The sequence below is a fragment of the Ovis aries genome, chromosome 6, assembly GCF_016772045.2.
Source record: "Ovis aries strain OAR_USU_Benz2616 breed Rambouillet chromosome 6, ARS-UI_Ramb_v3.0, whole genome shotgun sequence".
NCBI classification, from domain to species: domain Eukaryota; kingdom Metazoa; phylum Chordata; class Mammalia; order Artiodactyla; family Bovidae; genus Ovis; species Ovis aries.
In genome coordinates, this window is record NC_056059.1 from 12,458,472 (window position 1) to 12,481,207 (window position 22,736).

Genomic DNA, 22,736 nt, shown 5'->3' on the forward strand with positions numbered 1-22,736 from the left:
CACAGGATTTACTTAATACTGCTTTTTAGCTCCAGGCACACAGTATTAGTGCTAAGGCTACTATTTCTTACAGTCTCATTAATAATAAATTAATAGCTCTGTTGCTAAAAGCTAAATAAAATTAACATGTTTGTATCTTTAAAGTTAAAATTGTACCAACGTGATAGCAAAATAATGGCCCAAATCAAACAGATGTGAGGAAATTACATGTTCATGCAGTTCTATCATAGCTAGGTATTTCCACTTCAGATACCAAATTCTACCCTGATATATTTAAATATGTATAATTAACATTAAATTGAAGCATAAATGTGTACTTTATCCTGCATATTTATAAATGTTCTAAACTTGATCTACTAATTGTCATTGACAGCTCTGTTGTATGTGCCCATTCATAAGTATATTTTTTGAAAGGACAGCATTGCTCTTTAATAAACTCAAGGAGCTCAGTAACAGGAATGCTGAACGCTCCCGCCCAAAAAGTGAAGTCTCATAAAAGACCGTGTACTTTAGGAATTCTCTGAAGATTTCATTTTGTTTTCTTTCTTGCCTCAACTTTGTGATTTTTAGTTTTTCAACGTAAAAGGCTTTTGTTTATGAAGCCTTTGTATTCTGATTTTGATGCATAAAAAAATACCTTTTTTTAAAGTTCATACACTAAGTGTGAAATATTTGCTCTAGGCCAATAATATACCATTTCCTTTTAAATACAGTTATTATTAATAATATTTTTATAAAAATAAAGTGATCTGATTTCAAATATACATATTAAAAAGAATGCCATTTAGCCAGAGCAGATTTTCACAAATGAGTTTTAAACCTCTAGGAAGAGCGGCTTAAGTGGCAGAACTGACATGGCCACCATACTTTGGTGTGAATGAACATGTAATACAATCTGTGAGCTGATGTCTGAAGACTTGAAATCAACTTTCTGGATTACCAAAGTATAGTCCAGTTAAAGTTCCAGTATCCTTTTCGCAACCAACTGTGAAATAAAGTCCAGTAATGTAACCGACAAAGTGTCCAATTATTTTCGATGAACTAAATAAGAATTCAGTTCTAAATTTGATGTGACAAGACCAAGAAAAGTGATACTGTATTTCAGTGTCCTATAAGCTCGCGCTCATCAGTGTGACCTTGATAATCGGGCATATGTTGGCCGTAAATAAGGGAAGGCAGCAGAAGGAAACGATAACCTGTTTTGTTGCCTGGCTGCGGGTTTCTGTGGATAACTCACTAAACTGATTTTTACCCCCATTTTGCAGCAGCCAAGAGTTTGCTGAAGAAACCAGATGGAGTTAAGGTAAGTTAAACAGGTGCTCCTAAACTCATTTCTGACTCTCAGATGCTGGATCATTTTTAAATGTTAAATATAAGTTCTAAGTCATTGTAGCTCATACTTTTTACAGTTCCTGATACAGGATGCAGAATGAAATATAAAATAATTTAATATACAGAAATGACTAATATTTATACCAAGAAAAGCTACATCTTTTCTACTTGTTATATATTAAATAATCATGACAAAACAATACTTTATATGGCATTATTTTAGAAATTGAGCGTGTAAATCCTGTCTGCTTTACTATAGCCTCAAACTGTCATGGTGACCTGAAAATTCATGAAAACCAAATGTTTTTCCAAAGAGTTATGTTGTGTTCTTTTAAAATTCTGGCTGCTAAATTTTATAGACTAAAAAAACAAATCAGGTCTAGGAAATCAAAATTCAAAACAGTATTTTCTCTGCTTGGACAGTATTTATAAAGGTCTTAATTGTTCCTGTTCTTCTGTCCTAAGATTTTGAGACAGAATTAACATGAATACTCTGAACAAATACTAGAACATTTTCCCAAGAAAGACAGCAGCAGAGTATTTTTACTTTCTAAAAGTTGTGGGTTTCCAAACAAAATAATACAATTTACTTTCTACTGATGCTATTTTTTTTTCCTGTGGGAATTTACCTTTGATTGAATGTAACCTTATACATGAATTATGTTTGTTATCTTTCCAGAGTATTACCTCAATGTTTTATTTCTTTAATCTTTTTCTTTCTCTTCCAATGGCAGACGCCAACATTCCTCATGAACCCTTCAACGTTCTTGGAAATTAATTAATTTTCTAACATTTGAACTTGACCCAAAGTCAAGTGGTCCGTTCATTTTGAATATAGAACAGAGAATATCATCTGTCACTTATGTTCACGGCCAGTCATTTCTTCACCACCTGTCTGTGTGTGACCTGGGAATTTCCAGAGCTATGATGATCATGCGCTTGTGATTCCCATTAGGATGGCGTTTACCTTTTCCTAATTCCTTTCCTCAGTCTAATATTCTCTTCCCTCTGCTTAGTTTATCCAACATAAGTTTCAGTAATGACTGTTGATGTCTGCTTTTTTCCCAGTGTTACATTGGTGGAAATGTGTTATTTTAAATTTTCCAAATGTTTTATTCACCTCTGTTTTTCTGTGGTGTTCAGTGATGCAGAGCTCATAGTTTCTATTAAGAAATTTATTTTCACTAATATTCTTACATAGAAAGAAACATTTCCAGAACTTTTTTCTTCCAGTCAACTTACAGCTCCTCTTTAAAGACAAATTATTCTGTGCTCCATGCTTTGATACTTTAAAAATTCAACCGGTCATATTTTTTTCTTTTCCTTTCTTTTTGACTGGTCAATTCAGAAAAGGAAGTCCAGTTCGAGTGTTCAGATGATGGTGAGGATCTCTGCCAGATTTCTCCTTCTGTGAAAATTCACACTTAGGAATAGACTAGTCTTGTTTACCTAAGTTAGTGTAAGTGGAGAAAGTATAGGACCATTACAAGTTAATGTTAATTAACTATCAAAGCACAGTACCCATCTTCAATTATTGTTTTCCTTGAAATGGAATATTTGAAATATGTAAAAAGTTTACACTGTCATCCATATATTATTAAAGGGTCTTTTATAAAACAGTGCAATTTTTTTTATAAAACTGAAGACTATGACAGAGTTAATGTCTATAATTATTGTGAAAAGTGAAAAACTACTGTAGGATTACCTTTAAATAGTTAATCATGGTTACTAAAATAGCAGTGATTCTTAGATAAACCATAATACATCCACCATGGAGTTCTATAAATAGCATGAAAGTGATGTTACCATGGACCCATCCTAGTTAAGCACCTTTTGAAAAAAAATCTATTAACCTCAAAACTAAATGAACTCAGCACCTGAAAAATAGGAATATCTTGCCCCTGCCTCATAAGAATAACTCACTGTATCATTTAAATATTGGTTTCATTTAATTTTTTAAATGATACTCTGCGTCCATAATACAAAATAAATACATTTCACAGACAAAAGTGCCAGAGCTCTTGTATATTTAAAAGGCAGCTGTGGTTGAGCCCATGCTTGATATTCAACCCTTTAAAAGGAAGTACTCCTAACCTTTTACCTAGGAATTATCCTGTTGTTTTTAATTAATGTTATAAAAACCTTCAAAAGATTTTCTACAGTCAAAAAAAATCATTAAGGTAATCTTTAACAAAAGTTTTTAGTTGTACATTTAAACACAAGCAAAAGTGGTGGTTGAGGCACATATTCATTGCCTGACAATAAAGGACAGCCCGTCCAGACAGAATGGGCTTCGTTTGGAAGAGATGACAGTGTGTGTATGCTGTGTGTGAACGCATGTGTGGGTGTGTGTGTGTGTTGAGGGATGTGCGTTTGTACGGATAACTCTGTGTGCAGAGGTGTGCACACGGAACATTTCCACTAAAACAAAATAGTTCTTGACAAGCATATCCTAGGAAGAAAATCAAGTCTCATATCTCAAAACAGAAAATATCTCAGTATATTCCTTTCATTCTTTGCAACCACTGATATAAATTAAATGTAGTATATTAAATACACATGTGCTTTAATCGTGAGCACTTCTGATCATTTGATAAGTTAGCTGTGTTTTGCCAACGATCTTCCCAAATAGGAAATTATTTGCATGTGTATCCTTCTCCCTTTCTTATATATTCTATACCAAAGTAAATACTGAATTTTGACCCCTCTTTAATAAACTCCATTCTCTCTTATCTCTTTGTTTTGGCTGTTGCACAAATTTTATGTTAAATTCTGTGCACTTTTATTTAAAGAAAAAATTTAAACTATCCACAAAATGTAGATTGATGGTTTCATAGTTTTTCAGTAAAGGGCACCAAGTTTTCTCTCTTCCTGCATGTCACCGAGCGCAGTGTTATAGCTTATTTAAATAGTACTGACACCAAGTAATCACACACATAGGAATGAATAGAAAAGCAAAAAATATTACATACCCAAGTTAATTTTTTGAAACTTCTATCCTCCTCTTGGCATTACCTTAAATATGATCCACAGGTATAAAATATGAAAAAAAAGGATTCCCAGAAAGTCTAAACAATTAAATTGGTATAACTGATCATAAGTATTCATCTGGTATTATTTTATGCAGAATGTTTTCTCTTTAAATCCTTAAGTATATTTATACTACAATCATGGCATGTTTTTTTAGATGATAATATGTAAAGAAAATAGATAATACAGTGCAAGAAATGAATGTTAATTTATATTTGTTTGATAACCACAATGTAAGTTGTCATGCATGAGTTCAAATGAATGTTGATTATTAGTCTTTGATTCTTTAGTACCCAAACTTAATCAAGTACTTGAAACTCAATTTCAAGTTGCCACTTGTCAACAGTCTTCTCTGTGGGCCATTACAATAATTATTGACCCCCCTGAATTGTTTTCACAGCGTGGATTCCGTAGTGATAATTATCTTCCTTTAAGGTCAAAACCAATTATGTTAAAGCAAGGGAATGAATGGTATGGCCAATGTAGTCTTCAACAATAGCCGTAGCACTTTGACAGAATGCATGGTGTTTCCTCTCAAACGACTGTGAAAAATAAAGTCATTTTGCATCCAGCACATAGTAAAGAGTTCAGTTTGCCCACTTATAATTGAAGATGTATTTTTAAAAGGAGACCCAGACTTATCATTTTAAGAAATTTATTATAAAGCCTGCATTTCCTCAGAAGATCTAAGTTTTTCACTGGATACCTACTAAACAAAATGATGATGGCTTTCCAGAGAAAGTCTGTATGTGACTTCAGGCTCAAGAATCAAATGCAAAAAAGCAATGTACTCATAACAGAGAACGATTGGAAGCTGGGAAACAGAATCCAACTTGAAGAGTATGAAAACGTTTACATTCATTTCATACTCTGACACTTGATTTGAGCTCTGCTGAAGCAGCTCTTGTCTGTCTGCTAAGGTGGCTCAGCCAAGGCAGCCAAGTCCATTTTTTCATTCCACCATCACAGATGTGGTCCTCGCCTGGGTGCAACCATCGGAGACTAGAATTGACCACCATTCCTGTCAGTCATCACAGTGTCTTTCACACTCATCTTCAGTGGCTCTTTATTTCCATGTCTATATCTCCATGTAGACATGCTGCGTACGGAGACATTGGCTACCAAGGGGTTTAAGGCATCTCTGTTTCTATTTTCTGCATACCTACAGATAAACAACAAAGCCAACGTGGTAACCAGCCCCAAAGAAAATATTCCTACCCCGGCGCTGGTATACCTGGACTCTTTGTAACCCTTCTTAAGTTCTTTACTGTTTTTGTTGTTTTCTCTCATTTGCTTTCACTCTATAAATACGTATATATTTTATTTTGGTTTTTTTTTTTTTTGGATTTTGTTCTTGTTTTTGCTTTGTAAGATATGAAAAAAAGTTCATTTCTTTTCTTTTTGTTAAGGTAGTTGTCAAGCAGTGTGTTTCTAACATGAGATGATCTCATTTCCTTGTTGACCATTATATGGATGATAGCTGTGGTCTCTGTAGTTACAACTGTTGCATGCTGCCTTAGAAATACAGTAGACTGCACTTTGGTTCTCTCAGCTCTCCTTCTGATGATAGCTGTAGATATGCAAGCTGTGGTTTCTTCTCTTCATGACACAATATGTTGACATCAGGAAGAGCTAAGAGGACTATGGCTAGACAAAAGTGAATGTAGACCTTATTCAGAGTTCCCGTTTCTCTCTTATTAAGACAACAGGGCTTTGTAAGACCTCACTTTCTGAGATAAAGAGGCACTGGATAATTTAAAGCTTTTTGTTTGCTGTGTTTTAAATTAAATTATCACTGTTTCACTTTAATCCAGAGAATGAAATTGCATAGCTCCGAGCTTTGAATTATCAATGGGCATGAGTTTTGTCCATTTCTACCAAATTCATACTATTAACAACTCAATCAGTGTAATACTGTGAGACCCTATCTAGTTAAAATTCAAAGTCTGAATAGCATTCAGTATACTTAGTTCCATAATATATCCCCCAAACTATTCCATGTTTTGACTCATGAGTTCCAGAAATGTTTTTGATTTTTTTTAACTGTCCTCTGTACTGTTAATTTCAAATGAATGGATAATGTTATGAGATTATTTCACCTAAGGTTAACCAGAAGGCTCAACCTGAAAGCATTTGAAGGAAAGACAGACTCATCAAGATTACTTACTAACAAAAAAACAGGTTGATCACACCTCTAGCCAAGGAAAGGAAGAAAGGAAGCAGTAAATATGCTTTCAAAGTACTGCAGCATAAACTGGTGGCAGTGAGATGGTTGAGGGGGCAGAGTGCTTCTGATTGAAGCACATTCTCTGTGGGTTGCAGTAACTCCCAGTTACTAAGGCATCATGTAATGAAAGTGCCAAACATGCCATTGATGTATAGACACTGAATATTTTTTGTATACCAGTTATTTAACTATTATTTTCCACTTGGGAATATTTCTTCAATTTTCTAGTAGAAACAGTAGGAAAAATAATAGTATTTTCTTCATGGAAAAGCATGACTTCACAGACAAATCTTCCATGTATATAATCTATAAAGCAGAAATTTCTTACATATAAATTAACATGGGATTTAACAGCAATACGGGGCTTCCCTGGTGGCTCAGATGGTAAAGAATCTTACCTGCAGTGCGGGAGACCCAGTACAATCCCTGGGTCAGGAAGATCCCCTGGAGAAGGAAATGGCAAACCACTCCAGTATTCCTGCCTGGAGAATTCCATAGACAGAAGAGCCTGACGGGCTACAGTCCATGGGGTTGCAAAGAGTCAGTCACGACTGAACAACTAACAGTTTAACAGCAATACATCTCAAATCATAGTGATCGATATGATTAGTTCTAGAACCCTTTCAGTGTTCCTTATAATTTCTTATGGACTTTTGAAATACATTCCTTACAATAGCCCTTTTTAAAGTGTGATCCAATGATTCTAGGTTTTCTAAGAGTATTTTTCTGTGTGTTATGACAGCACGATTGGTTCTCCGACTAATACAGCTGAAAAATGTCTTCACAGACAATCTGAGATCATCTCAGAGAGTTCTAATCTCCAGTGCCAGGTTCCCATGGGACAGATATTACCAGGTCGTGAGAGAAGAAAGGAAAGCTCTGTCTGTTAATAGGACTTTGTGAAACAGCAAGTGCCTCTTTAGGTTTCCAAACTTCAAAGCCTTGTCTGTCTGCTGATCACGAATAAGGTCCTTTGCATGCTGCTGCTGCGTACCAAAGCACTGTATCTCGTGGGCTCACCAGGGAGATCTTTCCTCAGAGATCTTGTCAGCTGCAGCCTCTGACAGTAGTTAGCATCGCTTAAGCTCTTGTCACTATTTAGTTGTGTCAGCTGGCTCACTCTGCTCTGTCCCTGCACTAGTTAAGAATGTACTTACCAATGCGAACTGTTTCTTTCTCTATTTTGTTCTCACTCAGGAGCCCCAAACTACTGTAATCCACAACCCTGATGGAAACAAGGTATTCAGAAAGAATCAACATCATCTTGCTTTAACAAGATTACACATCTCATCAAATACTCAAAGCAAAATTAATTTATTACCTCAAATTAGGATAGAAAATCCTTACCCTTTTCTACCTTACTTTCTCTTGGGCCTAATTTATCTGGAACGATACACATACTTCTTTCAAAACAAAAATGAATGACATCGTGAAAGAGAAATGAATGGTACCATTAGTCAGGAAAAGTCCAGTTAATAAGTCTTTATGTCGAGATGACTGTGTATCTTAAGCAGTTCCATCTGTTTTTCCCTCCATGCCTGTCTGTGCATTGTATCTTAAATGTATTCTGCATGAAATTTTAGAATTTCTTGCTATGTCATCCCACTGTCTTCAGAAAAAAATAAACTTGAGTTTACAGTTATTTGTTTAAATTTAATGTTACTTTTGAGTTTAATTTATTCTGTTGTCATAGTGTTTTGTGTTTTTTTTTTTTTCTTTTAATTCCCTGTTGTTGGTGGTGTTTTTGTTGTTTGGCACGAATTTAAGGAGAATCAGGGAGTTTCACTTCTTGTGAAGTATGTTTGTTTTTGTTGAAGTATGCATTTCATTAAACAGACATTTAACTCTTCATTTGGCCAAAAAGTTCATTCGGGTTTCCATTAAGATGGTATGGGAAAACCCAAATGAAATTTTTGGCTAATCCAAACTTTTCCTGAAAGTGTTTCCTATTCACTGTAAATTGTTTGCACAGCATATTAACTAAATTACACTACTTGTGTACACATCTGTAGGATGAAAGGAGACAGTTTCTGAATGTATTCCATCTTTTCACTTTATTACTTCTCATCCATTATTACATCTCTAAGGGAAGGAAATAAATACTTCATCAGATCTTTCTCAAATGTTTAAAGTATAGTCGCTGGTTACTTTTCCTTACTATTATCAACAGTGTTAAAGTCTTAGAAAACAGTTCTTCTGATTTAACATTTAGTTGGTTAACATTAAAATCATTAAAGTAAAAAAAAAAAATGAAGTGTTATATTCCTTAACATGAGATGTAGTTTAGAGTCATGACACTTAAATGTTCTAAAGCCCCTGAAAGACTCCAGAGAGTCAGGAGCATCACACACAAGAACAGTTATTTTCAATATCATTAGCAAGTGAAAGACCAAGCCCAGCAGCTGGAGCGGGCACTTCGATAATTCTAGCTCTGTCATTTGTAAGCGCTGTTGCATGATATTTCTTGCTTACATGAATTAGTTTATTTTTGCAGTGCATGGGTTTACCCTCATCTTGAGTTTAAATTTGAACGCTAGGTCACATTAAGAAACGCATGAAGACTCTTGGCTTTGGTTCTGTGTGTGTGGAGACTCTGGATATATATTTGATTAGTCTGTCCCTTTGGAGTAACTATTATATATCATAGTTACATAAATCATTTTTTGAATATTGAATCTCTAAAAGTGCACTGAATGTTTGCATCATTTTCCAAAATTTGTTTTTCATCACTGACCATATATCTATTGGTTAGAAGTTTCCAATTTTTTTCAGTAGTAGCCTTTAATCATCCTAAGTAGAAAATTGTCTCTTTCTTATGAATATTACTAAATTTCTTTGCTAGAAGTATTTTATTACTATGTTATTAATGAAAAAATTTATCAACCATTTTAAGGAACAGATCTTAATCCTGGCAGCTACAGTGTCCATTTAAGTGTGCTTACTAACCTGCAGTTTCATTTGTAGTTTTACAAAGAAATAGTTTTGTCTTTTCATAATGGGAGCAAGTTTCTTATCAATAACAGCCAGTTTCTGATTTAGAAATGAGTGAGAAAAAAATTAATTTTCCTTGAAAGTGAATTATTCATATAATTCCATTGTGCTGATCACAAACATGGAAATTCTTCTCAAAAGCACTTTCAGTTTTTCTTAGTGCTACCCTTAACTTTTTCATCAAATGACTCAATGAAATGCTTTTTCTCTCTACAAAGAAGTCAGGCCGATAAATAGCTTACAAATTTACTGCTTGATGTCGTGCCTTAGACAAAGAGGGGACTGATTGCTAATTATTTGGGGGAGATAATGTTCCTTTTAAGGTTCAAATCCATTAAGCTGATATATTCAACTTCTGATAAGTCCTTATGGAAGCACACCTTATGGGGCACTGTAACACAGCACGTCCTGACACGGCTCTTAAAATAAGTTGCATACTTTGGCTGCGTCTACACATCGCCTCAATTTATCATGCTTCAGGGGTTAGGCAACCAGAGTCCTCCTTTTTGAAATGTTTGCAGCATTTGGCATTTTATTTCTGTTAAGACCACGTAACAGATTTGTCCATTTGCATGTCAGCATATGCACACAGCCTGCTGAAGAATTTTGCATGATACATACATCACTCGCCAATTTTTTTTTTTTAACAAAGAAAAGTCAAGCTATTCATGATTTGCAACTTTAAATGTGTTTTCTTCTCAACAGGAGTCAACTGAGAGCTCAAATACAACAATTGAGGATGAAGATGTGAAAGGTATGATTAAACCAGAAATAGAAAATCCCAACTCAGTTACATATACATCAGAAGAGAACTATTTATTTCAAATAACTAATAAGTTTAGGAACTAGGCCTATTCTAAAACACAAAAATACTTGTCTTTTAATAAGTACATTATTTTAATTATATATCCTGATTTTGTCAATTTTCTTCATATTATATTATTTTCTCTATCTTGAAACAATATATAACACGTAGTATATTCAAGAATATTGTGATGTAAAACTAGTAATGAGTGTTTGGGATCATAATATCAAATTGTAAATATATCAGTCTAAAAGGTAATACAAAAGATTTATGCCTGACTAGGAAATAACTTATATTTGAAAGTGGAGTATGAGAATAACCGTTTTTCCTAAACTTTCAGTGGTCTCAAGTGGGCTTCAGTGAAATTCTGAAATTGGCAGCCTCCTAAACCTAGACTTCCGTGCACTTTCCCACCATATTCTCGATCTCCATTCAGTTCACTTGCCATTCACTCCATTCACAGGTTCTCTTAGCTCCACATGGGAGTCCTTGCCTGTGCCCTTACTAGCATCTCCTCAGTGCCTCTGCACACACATACTAAACACACAATGGCAATTAATTTTCTTGTTTGGGGCCTCAGGGTAGTTTTAGAAGTTAATCTTGCAGCAATTGTGTTTTTTCTTTTTAAATTCACTTTTGGCTGCACTGGGTCTTTGCTGCTCCATCTGGGCTTTCCTGTCGTGGCGCGCAGGGGATGCTGCCTAGCTGCGGTGCACAGGCTGTTCATCGCAGTGGGTTTTCCCATCGCAGGGCGTGCACTCTAGGGCACATGGGCTCAGTAGTTGTGGAGCGTGGGCTTAGTTGTCCCACAGCATGTGGAATCTTCCAGGCCAAGGATCAAACCTGTGTTCCCTGCATTGTCAGGCAGATTCTTCCACTGCAGTTATTTCTGCAATTTTGTACTCTTTTTTTTAAATTTCTTGCATGTATCTGCAGTTTCTACAGGCCGCTGTCTAAAAGCAATTCCAGAAAAAGAATGGTAAAAATAGAGATATTTAAAATAGAAGTGTTAAAGGAAAAGAAGTGTAAAACACAAACTAAGAGGAATGATTCATCAGATAATTAAATATTATCTGGAGAGATTATTACCTATCACCAAAAGTATCACCATAGGCTTTTATTCTTTAGGTGGCATTGGTAAGATACAATTTTGAAAATTTGTTTTCATGTTGCAGAATAAAGAACCTGGAAATGCTCAGGTCAAGGAGACATATAGGCAATTTGGGAAATTAAAATGACTATAGACCGCGAGTCACCTCTGCTGACTTCTTCCTCTTCAGTCAAACAGAACAGCTGATACTATTGAAGTGCAGTCTCTCTTTATATTACTAGCGCACTGACCTAGCTCTGCTAGAGGTAGTCAGTCATTATTTTCTACAATGGAAAGGTGGATAGCTGTATAAAGGATTTTATTTGGTAGGTCTATTCATCTCTCTCTTGTCTCTTAACTAAAATTTGAACTGAAGTAATTTTGTGAATCGTTGATGCCAGTCATATTAGATAAAAAGATTTTTTTTTTAAGCAGATGTGCCAATAAGCTTTCCCAGTGATTCAGAAAGCATCATCTTTATAAGTATCTTGGATTCATTAGCTTTTTCAGTCAAGCAAAATGTTTATATGACTTTTACATTCTTCTCTTGAGCAAGAATCAAAAGGAAGAAATAGCTTATGCATTATCCACTGGTGAGACTGAATCTTTAAATAACTAAATCAAATTAGGAGAATACCAAAACCTTACTGTATGCAAGTCATCCTCCAAGGAATACGTTTATTCTTAGGTGATCACAATATGTGGTCTTTCTCACATGAATCAGACTCTTCACGGTGCTGCATATTAGTTTAGGATGATTGCTTTTAATCTGTGAAAATGTTAAGATGTAAGCAGAGTCCCTGACAGTCTCACTTTCATAGCGTATATTTACTTGGTGAAATGAAATTATGTCAATACTTCTCAGAAAACACTTCTTATCTTGAAATCACAATGATACTGGTTTCATCTTTCTTCTGGGATTTCACAAATTGAGACAGTATTTGTCTTTATAGTTAGGCTGAGTCTTCACACACCAAATGTTAGAGAAATTAAGCATAATATTGAGATCAAAAGAAATGTCCTCCTGATAACTGAGCCCAAAATGCTTTGGTTCATTTCCTTGAACTCCATGAATAAATTGACGTGTCTGCTTCATTTTCCTAGGGTGGCCGTGGCCACAGAGTCGTAGATACAACACATCAGGCTTCATTTGTGTTCTCTCTAAGACTCAACAGTCTTTCGGCAGTTAACCTTTTTAATACTGAATGACATCAGAAAACATTAAGTCTAGAAAACCCTTTGGACGATCACTCACACTGTCATTTTTACTGTAAGACAGGTGGTATATAAAACTGTCAAATATTTTTAACATATTTACTATGGTCCGTCTAGTCAAGGCTATGGTTTTTCCAGTGGTCATTTATGGATGTGAGAGTTGGACTGTGAAGAAAGCTGAGTGCTGAAGATGCTTTTGAACTGTGGTGTTGGAGAAGATTCTTGAGAGTCCCTTGGACTCCAAGGAGATCCAACCAGCCCATTCTAAAAGAGATCAGTCCTGGGTGTTCTTTGGAAGGAATGATGCTAAAGCTGAAACTCTAGTACTTTGGCCACTTGATGCAAAGACTTGACTCATTGGTAAAGACTCTGATGCTGGGAGGGATTGGAGGCAGGAGGAGAAGGGGACGACAGAGGATGAGATGGCTGGATGGCATCACCGACTCAGTGGACATGGGTTTGGGTGAACTCCGGGAGTTGGTGGTGGACAGGGAGGCCTGGCGTGCTGCAGTCCATGGGGTCACAAAGAGTCGGACATGACTGAGCAACTGAACTGACTGAACTGACTATGGTGATGATACGATTGTGTGGGGATCTCTGCATGTATCAGTGCACTGGCTTTCAGGACGGCCCTAGTATATCTATTCATCTGAATGACTGTACTCTTTTTCTCTTTACCTCAGAGTTTGCCATAGCTCTGAATAGCTTGGTAGGCAGTGTGTTTATGGCCCAGCTCTGTTAGAGCCCAAAGGTACACAAACAACGTCCAGGAGCGCACAGAGACTGATCAGGTATATAACCTGAGCAAGATGATACCCTCACTACGAGACTATATCCTGTCCACAAAGTTGCATGTCTTCCAAACACACACTTTTCAGCTCTTTCCTTTCTGTATACAACCTTGTTATCAGGGGGAAGCACCACACCTTTTAACACACCTTCAAGACACAATCCCATAGCACACTCCTCTGTGCAGCCGCATTCTCCATCCCTTCCTTCTGGTTGCCCTGCCTAAGGTGGCACCTAGACTTGCATCTTCCCGTGCTGGTGGCCGATCCTTTGAACACTGTATCACATGCTGCCTGTGCCAGTGGCATCACATTCTGGGCCGTGCCCAAGGACCAACCCGGCAGGGACGCTGTAAAGAAAATGAGGTGGGGAACCCTAACACAGCACAGCGACCTACCAAAGGAAGAAACCAGGGGGGCCAATGGCAGAGTGCCATTTTCTGACCTCTTCTGGAGGAAGAGAAAGACTAGCAGTTGTGTGTAGCTTTTTTAAAAATTATTTTGTTTTAACTCTCTGGATCACTACCTTACCTGAAGTACATTTAGAGTAATAAGATCTACGGATGTTTGAAAATTCTCATTAGTTGTCATTTTTCACATAGACTTTTTTTTAAATATGCTTTTCCATTATGGTTTATCATAGGATTCTTTTAGGATTCTTTTTTTAATTGGTAGATGATTAATGGTCCTTTCCATTTAGTGGAACCTGGAAAGCCGGGATTTGGAACAGACCCATTTTCCTTCAACTCTGCTTGTTAGTTTCCGTTTAAAATGGCCTTTGGCTTTCGAGTGGCCTCAGTCCCTGTTACTCTTGATCTGTATTTAGGCTCAGTTTCTTCATTCGCTAGGGAGTATTTATTAAATGCCTGCTATTTGTCTGAGCTCCCCCTCTCTTTGTGAGCTAGTTTTATTCAAGAGCTTTCAGCAGCTCAGTCAAATTACTCTTTTGTATGCTTTACATAAATCTGTGCTATAATTTAAGCTATTCCTTACATTTAGTTCAGTAAATATCAAGAAACCTTAACTGGAAAAGTGAGGCCCAAGATATAGGCACTTCATATCTAAAAAGTCTCTTTATTTTCTTTTTCTTAAAAACCTTTAGCATTTAGTAATAACCACAACATGTTCCTCCCCAAGCTCATGGTCACCCTAAGGGAACTTGGCGTTGCTTTACAGCTCTTGTTTGTAAAAAGCTTCTGGTCCTGTGTTTTCTTTCTCCAACACTACAACTTGACTTCCTCATGTTGACCTTGTGAGCAACTTCCTAATTTTGCCCTGGATTCAAAAACCAAATATTATCTCTAATGCTGTGTCAATAAACTGAGTGTAATGGAGAGATATTAATAGTTTAAAAACAAATGAGCATCTTAATGAAGCATATTTATCGCCATAGAAGCACTGTGATGATAACACACCATTATATACTTTAAAGAAGTATAGAATTCTTGATGTTTTCAAAATATGATCTTTTAGGTCCGAAATTATTGAAATAGTCATTCCATTTTGAATATATTTCTACCAACTCATGAGTTAATTAATTTCCAGTGTTATCAAACAGCTGGCAGCAGCAGCCCTTGATGAGTAAGGGGCAGTGCTGACGATACTGCTTTCCGTGGCTGTGGGCATACCTAAGGCCTGTGATACGGAGCAGTGGCCCTTTCAACTCTGTGTATGTGTCAAGACTTATCCTGTGGTTTGTGACTGTTGCCCCAGTGTCCTGGGCCTGTCCTTGTGTGCTGCAATGCCTCTCCACCTCCTAGCCTGCACAGCACCATTGCTCAGAGCCAGCTGCTTCCTCCTAATAGGTGTGCTACAGTTTGGCCCACCTGCTGCTCTTTCCCTCAATGCCAGAGCTGTATGGCGCCTGTCGACACTGAGCTCCTCTGCGCCCATATGTGCTCTCTGTCACTCATCCTGCATCCAGCACCTCACTTCAGCTCACTGTTCAGCAGCTGCCTGCATCTCTTGCTGCTTTTCGTCTTTGTTACAGCTGTAGGCCAGTGGAGCTCTGTACTACAAGCAGAAATGTATTGTGGTATGCGGAGACTTCAGGCTTGTTTTTCCTCTTTTTCCTTTTGCTGACAAGTAAGTGATGCTGCATAGAATCACAGGTCGTGAAGCTGCGTAGAATGTTTGCATAAGGCCCAGTTTAAAGCACAGGAGCTGACAGCCTTATCTCTTGAGTGGGGCCTGGAATGTGATGACACCTGGATGTCAGGGTATCAGCTAATCCACAGAATCACTTAACTGCTGAGATGTTTGTGTGTGTCTTTTGTAAATCCGGGCATGAGTAGACAGTGTGATGACTGAATACTCAGATTCAACTGTTTAGTGCAGATCATGGCTTCTGTGTAGGCTTTCCTGGGGTAGAGGCCCTCTTGGTGCCACTCTCCTTCCCATCCTTACGAAGCCTGTAACTCAATACTTGCTTTCCATGCATTCAAAAGAATCTGCAAATCAAGCAACTCCTGGATATTTTATTTAAAGACTTTGGATAATCATGTTGTTCCATTAGGTTGAAAGTATCTTAGAAGACCTGTAGTATATGTGTGTGTTAGTTGCTCAGTTGTGTCCAACTCTTTGCAACCCCATGGACTATAGCCTGCCAGGCTCTGCTTTCCATGGGATTTCCCAGGCAAAAGTACTGGAGTGGGTTGCCATTCCCTTCTCCAGGGGATCTTCCTGACCCAGGGATTCAACCTGAGTCCCCTGCATTACAGGCAGACTCTTTAACATCTGAGCCACCAGAGAAGCCCAGAACAGTGTATTAGTAACTCCTTTTAGGTTTCTAATCCGAACTTTGATTTTTAAAACGATTTGGTAAGAAAAATTTCTGTTTGCAAATTGTGTGTCTACCTGTTTATCTTTTATATCAGGATCAGTAACTTACAGGACTGATGCAGAATGCATTCCGCTCTACCACCAATGGAAAATTATTTCATTTTCTCTTTCTTTCTTTTCCACATTCCGTTTTTTTACCCTCTGTACTCAGTCTGCTTTTTTTTTTTTCTTTACTCTTTTGCTTTCTGTGAGATTTGAATCTTAAATTTGTCAGTGATAGCCTCAGGCTTGTTTAGCCCTGCTGACAAAATAGTATGGGGTCAAAAGTGAAGTGAAGTCGCCTAGTCATGTCCGACTCTTTGCGACCCTGTGGACTGTAGCCCAACGGGCTCCTCAGGCCATGGGATTCTCCAGGCAAGAATACTGGAGTGGGTTGCCATTTCCTTCTCCAGGGGATCTTCCCGACCCAGGGATCGAACCCAGGTCTCCCGCATTGCGTGCAGACGCTTTAACCTCTGAGCCACAAAAGCTCTTGCCAAACCCAGCTTAAAACAAAGTCTGAAATCAAATCAAAACAAATGAAACCAACCAATAAAAACATGTAGCTACTAATTTTATCATTAGAAAAGCATAAGCTCATTCTATAGTAATACCTTTTCTCAGTTCAAAGTTTCTTTAAATGGCTTTACTTAGCACGTCTGTAAATATTTGTCTGCACTTTTAGAAAACTAGGAAATAATAGGTAATCAACTCAGTTTATATAATCAAAATTTTAGTGATCAATCAGTTTTAAGTATCTAATTTACATTATAATACAGCTGCATATATTGATTGTAAACTTTTTGTGTTATCTATTTTTCCCATTACCTGCTAAAAATTTAATAAGCTGCTAAAGTTAACATGTACAAGTTCTCAAGTATTTTATTACTCCCCTCTGGCTCCTTATCTTTTCCGATAATAACTTAATTACTTTCTTCAACTGATATAAAAAACACCAGAAAAGATCTGATTTTTGCTGGAATTCGCCAGTGTAGAACCTGGCGTCTACACTCTGTTTCTAGTTCCAGCTTTTATGCAACTTGCATTAAACAAGTCGCATAACTTCTCTGTGGCTCTGGTTTCTCCAAGTTACAGAATTTAGATGATGAAATCAATAATACAGAATTGCACTTTTTTTTTCCTATACCACTTTAATGCAGTACTAGTAAGGTCCATATTTTTAAAGATTTTCAGTTATACATTATAAAATAATATATAGTAAAGTAATATATGTTAATAATATAACCTGTTGAGAATAATTATAGAGAGACACTTAATTCAAAGTTGGATTAAATCACTGGGCTCATAGGAATAAATCACTGTAGTTTTAGGGAATGTTATTAAAATGGGAAAAAAATTGTCTACTGACCTGTATATCCAAAGGTATTATAGTACTAATGAACTATAAAATTAGTACTTTAATTAAATTCCAGTAAGAATTATTATTGGGGGTGTATTTCATGTTTTTAAAATATCTACTAAGTAAAATTACTTAATATCTAAAATTATTATTTGACTTATGCATTTTCTATACAGAATTTAAATATTTTTAACTATAAGCTTTATAATTCTGAAGTTATTTATTAGAATAAAATAATTGCTTTAGTAAAATAATCACTTTAGAGTCTTTTGCTGAGTTTGTATTATTCTCTACTAATTAAACATATCTAGAAATTATGTGATGAGATGGCTGGATGGCATCACTGACTCGATGGACGTGAGTCTGAGTGAACTCTGGGAGTTGGTGATGGACAGGGAGGCCTGGCGTGCTGCGATTCATGGGGTCGCAAAGAGTCGGACACGACTGAGCGACTGAACTGAGAAATTATGTGAAAGTATATGTTTATATTCTTTAGTGATTCTTCTTGTCAGTGAAATGGCCTTTTTTTTTTTTTTTTAGTTTGGATTTCTGCAAAAATAATTCCTTCGATTTTTTTCAGGAGAAACCAGTTCTAAAGTGGTCAAAGAAACAAATCTCAGTCCTGTGCATTTTTAATCCATTCCACCAGCTTATAAATGCTTCAATTTCAGACCAGTATATTAAATGGAGAATATTACAGGAGAAGCAGAGAAAGCATTACTGAATGAAGATGCTTTATAGAGTAGATTGTCTGGAAGTAAATGGTTTTTATTTATTTGTATTTTGGAATAGGATTTTCATTATTTAATTTAGTGCAATAAATACACCACACTTATAGTATAAGGTGCACTAAGGAGGCACTAGTCACACTTCTTGCCCTCATGAGCAGGCCTAGAACAGATAAAGATGATTCTGCTGCTAAGTTGCTTCAGTCGTGTCCAACTCTGTGTGACGCCAGAGACGGCAGCCCACCAGGCTCCCCCATCCCTGGGATTCTCCAGGCAAGAACACTGGAGTGGGTTGCCATTTCCTTCTCCAACGCATGAAAGTAAAAAGTGAAAGTGAAGTCGCTTAGTCGTGTCCGACTCTTAGTGACCCCATGGACTGAAGCCCACCAGGCTCCTCCATCCATGGGATTTTCCAGGCAGGAGTACTGGAGTGGGGTGCCATTGCCTTCTCCTGCATGATAATATATTTTCCTTGTTTTGGGCTTGTATCCAGATAACTCTGAAACAAGGAATAATATGGTCATTGAAAAATAAACATAAGGGCATAGCTACAAATAGTCATATGTGAGGAAGTACAGAAAATTTCAGTTGCATGTAACACACATGATTCCTAACAAAATATTTGAAAAATTTGGATTCATGCAGTTTTTTTTTTTAAAAGATCGTTGAACACCTACTATGTACTGGATATGACAGACTAGGCTGAGACTAAAAGAAGGCTTACCCTTTGCCTCAAGGAGTTATCAGTCATCTAGTACATTGTTTTGTTTTTGTTTTGGCTCCATCCCTTCATTCAGACTTAAATTGAAGAAAGCAGGGAAAACCGCTAGACCATTCAGGTATGACCTAAATCAAATCCCTTATGATTATACAGTGGAAGTGAGAAATAGATTTAAGGGCCTAGATGTGATAGATAGAGTGCCTGATGAACTATGGAATGAGGTTTGTGACATTGTACGGGAGACAGGAATCAAGACCATCCCCATGGAAAAGAAATGCAAAAAAGAAAGATGGCTGTCTGGGGAGGCCTTACAAATAGCTGTGAAAAGAAGAGAAGCAAAGAGCAAAGGAGAAAAGGAAAGATATAAGCATCTGAATGCAGAGTTCCAAAGAATAGCAAGGAGAGATAAGAAAGCCTTCTTCCGTGATCAATGCAAGGAAACAGAGAAAAAGAACAGAATGGGAAAGACTAGAGATCTCTTCAAGAAAATTAGAGCTACCAAGGGAACATTTCATGCAAAGATGGGCTCGATAAAGGACAGAAATGGTATGGACCTAACAGAAGCAGAAGATATTAAGAAGAGGTGGCAAGAATACACAGGAGAACTGTACAAAAAAAAGCTTCATGACCAAGATAATGATAGTGTGATCATTCACCTAGAGCCAGACATCCTGGAATGTGAAGTCAAGTGGGCCTTAGAAAGCATCACTACGAACAAAGCTAGTGGAGGTGATGGAATTCCATTGAGCTATTTCAAATCCTGAAAGATGATGCTGTGAAAGTGCTGCACTCAATATGCAAGCAAATTTGGAAAACTCAGCAGTGGCCACAGGACTGGAAAAGGTCAGTTTTGATTCCAATCCCAAAGAAAGGCAATGTCAAAGAATGCCCAAACTACCGCACAATTGCACTCATCTCACATGCTAGTAAAGTAATGTTCAAAATTCTCCAAGCCAGCCTTCAGCAATACGTGAACCGTGAACTTCCAGGTGTTCAAGCTGGTTTTAGAAAAGGCGGAGGAACCAGAGATCTAATTGCCAACATCCGCTGGATCATGGAAAAAGCAAGAGAGTTCCAGAAAAACATCTATTTCTGCTTTATTGACTATGCCAAAGCCATTGACTGTGTGGATCACAATAAACTGTGAAAAATTCTGAAAGAGATGGGAATACCAGACCACCTAACCTGCCTCTTAAGAAATCTGTATGCAGGCCAGGAAGCAACAGTTAGAACTGGACATGGAACAACAGACTGGTTTCAAATAAGAAAAGGAGTCCGTCAAGGCTGTATATTGTCACCCTGCTTATTTAACTTATATGCAGAGTACATCATGAGAAATGCTGGACTGGAAGAAACACAAGCTGGAATCAAGATTGCCAGGAGAAATATCAATAACCTCAGATATGCAGATGACACCATCCTTAGGGCAGAAAATGAAGAGGAACTAAAAAGCCTCTTGATGAAAGTAAAAGAAGAGAGTGAAAAAGTGGTCTTAAAGCTCAACATTCAGAAAACGAAGATCATGGCATCTGGTCCCATCACTTCATGGGAAATAGATGGGGAAATAGTTAAAACAGTGTCAGACTTTATTTTATTTGGCTCCAAAATCACTGCAGATGGTGACTGCAGCCATGAAATTAAAAGACACTTACTCCTTGGAAGAAAAGTTATGACCAACCTAGATACTATATTCAAAAGCAGAGACATTACTTTGCCAACTAAGGTCCGTCTAGTCAAGGCTATGGTTTTTCCAGTAGTCATGTATGGACATGAGAGTTGGACTGTGAAGAAGGCTGAGCACTGAAGAATTGATGCTTTTGAACTGTGGTGTTGGAGAAGACTCTTGAGAGTCCCTTGGACTGCAAGGAGATCCAACCAGTCCATTCTGAAAGAGATCAACCCTGGGATTTCTTTGGAAGGAATGATGCTAAAGCTGAAACTCCAGTACTTTGGCCACCTCATGCGAAGAGTTAACTCATTGGAAAAGACTCTGATGCTGGGAGGGATTAGGGGCAGGAGGAGAAGGGGACGACCGAGGATGAGATGGCTGGATGGCATCACTGACTCGATGGATGCGACTCTGAGTCAACTCCAGGAGTTGGTGATGGACAGGGAGGCCTGGCGTGCTGCGAGTCATGGGTTCGCAGAGTTGGACATGACTGAGCGACTGAACTGAACTGAACTGAGTACATTGTTTAATGAAATCATATCTGCTAATGTATTTCCCTAATGAATGGCTGTTTTACATTCAAATTTTATTCTATGTTAAAGAATATTTCTTCCAAGATACATGAATAAGATGTTTGTCCTTAACTCTCAGTGAATTAGGTAGTCTGTCATTATTTCTTTTGATATTTAATAGTGTGACATTTTTCCATTGGTCAGTGTTTTTAAGTTTGCCAGTACATCATATGAAAAGTAGCATCACATTTAGTAGAAAAAGACAGGTTTACTTATAGGTATTGGTGGATTTTTTGGTCTCCTCAGTTTTGCTTTTACACCTGGTCAATCATATCAGCAAATCCTGTTGGTTTGGCAATCAGTCAATCCTGTAGATTTTCCTATTTGTCAGATCAGTATACACTCAGTTCCTTTATTTTTTTTTTAATTGACTACTGCTCACTAGATCTGTTCCCATCATCCTGGTCCACAAAAGCATCAACATCATTTGCCTGCCTTATTGGCATGACTTCGTAGCCAGTCAGCCTGTTTTGGTATCACCTTCCTGTGGTCAGTTCACAAGATAGTAGTCAAAGAGATGCTTTTACAGTGTGTCAGATCATGTCTTGTTTCGGGTTTGTATTCTCTAGTGGCTACTAACGCAGTTAGAATGGATTATGGGACGCTCAGAGATCAGGACCTCTTCCAGTCATACCTCTGTTTACTATCTGACTTCATCTCCTATTATGTCTCAGGAACACTATCCTGACACATAGCAAACAGGTTGCTGCCTCAGGGCCTTTGCACTTGCCATTTCCTGCCTGATATGTCCTGATATATAGATTCCGTATGCTTGCTGCTGCTTCTTTTTTTTTTAGTTTCTGATCAAATGTTACATCCTCTCAGATCTTCCTGCTGCTGCTGCTGCTAAGTCACTTCAGTCGTGTCCGACTCTGTGCGACCCCATAGATGGCAGCCCACCGGGCTCCCCATCCCTGGGATTCTCTAGGCAAGAATCCTGGAGTAGGTTGCCATTTCCTTCTCCAATGCATGAAAGTGAAAAGTCAAAGTGAAGTTGCTCAGTCGTGTCTGACTCTTCGCGACCCCATCGACTGCAGCCTACCAGGCTCCTCCGTCCATGGGATTTTCCAGGCAAGAGTACTGGAGTGGGGTGCCATTGCCTTCTCCACTCAGATCTTCATGAAAGTGAAGTGCTCAGTCATGTCTGATTCTTTGGGACCTGTGGACTGTAGCCCACCAAGGTCCTCCATCCATGGGATTCTCCAGGCAAGAATACTGGAGTGGGTTGCCATTTCCTTCTCCAGATCTTGCTAGATGACCTTAATTTTAAACTGCTACCCTCCAAATCCAGTGTTCCTATTCTCCTTCTCTGCTTTCCTCCTTTCCTAGATATATTATTATCTGGCTCTTTTCCCCTCAGTTTAGTTCAGTGCAGTCACTCAGTCGTG

The 22,736-nt window shown here is 37.6% G+C and overlaps 1 protein-coding gene across 29 annotated transcripts in view; it reads left to right on the forward strand.

The window, feature by feature from the left end:
- The window catches only part of CAMK2D (calcium/calmodulin dependent protein kinase II delta), a 329,207-nt gene that overhangs the window by 280,560 nt on the left and 25,911 nt on the right, over nucleotides 1–22,736 (forward strand). For 5 of the 29 annotated variants that reach the window (XM_004009602.6, XM_060416698.1, XM_042251128.2 and 2 more), the window contains 4 exons: nucleotides 1,266–1,303; nucleotides 5,531–5,590; nucleotides 7,787–7,828; nucleotides 10,286–10,334. In XM_004009602.6, coding sequence (XP_004009651.2) covers nucleotides 1,266–1,303; nucleotides 5,531–5,590; nucleotides 7,787–7,828; nucleotides 10,286–10,334 — 189 coding nt within the window. Of the gene's footprint in view, nucleotides 1–1,265; nucleotides 1,304–2,680; nucleotides 2,714–5,530; nucleotides 5,591–7,786; nucleotides 7,829–10,285; nucleotides 10,335–22,736 lie in introns of all 29 variants that reach the window. The other 24 variants (XM_042251127.2, XM_060416705.1, XM_060416718.1 and 21 more) reach the window with 9 other exon arrangements.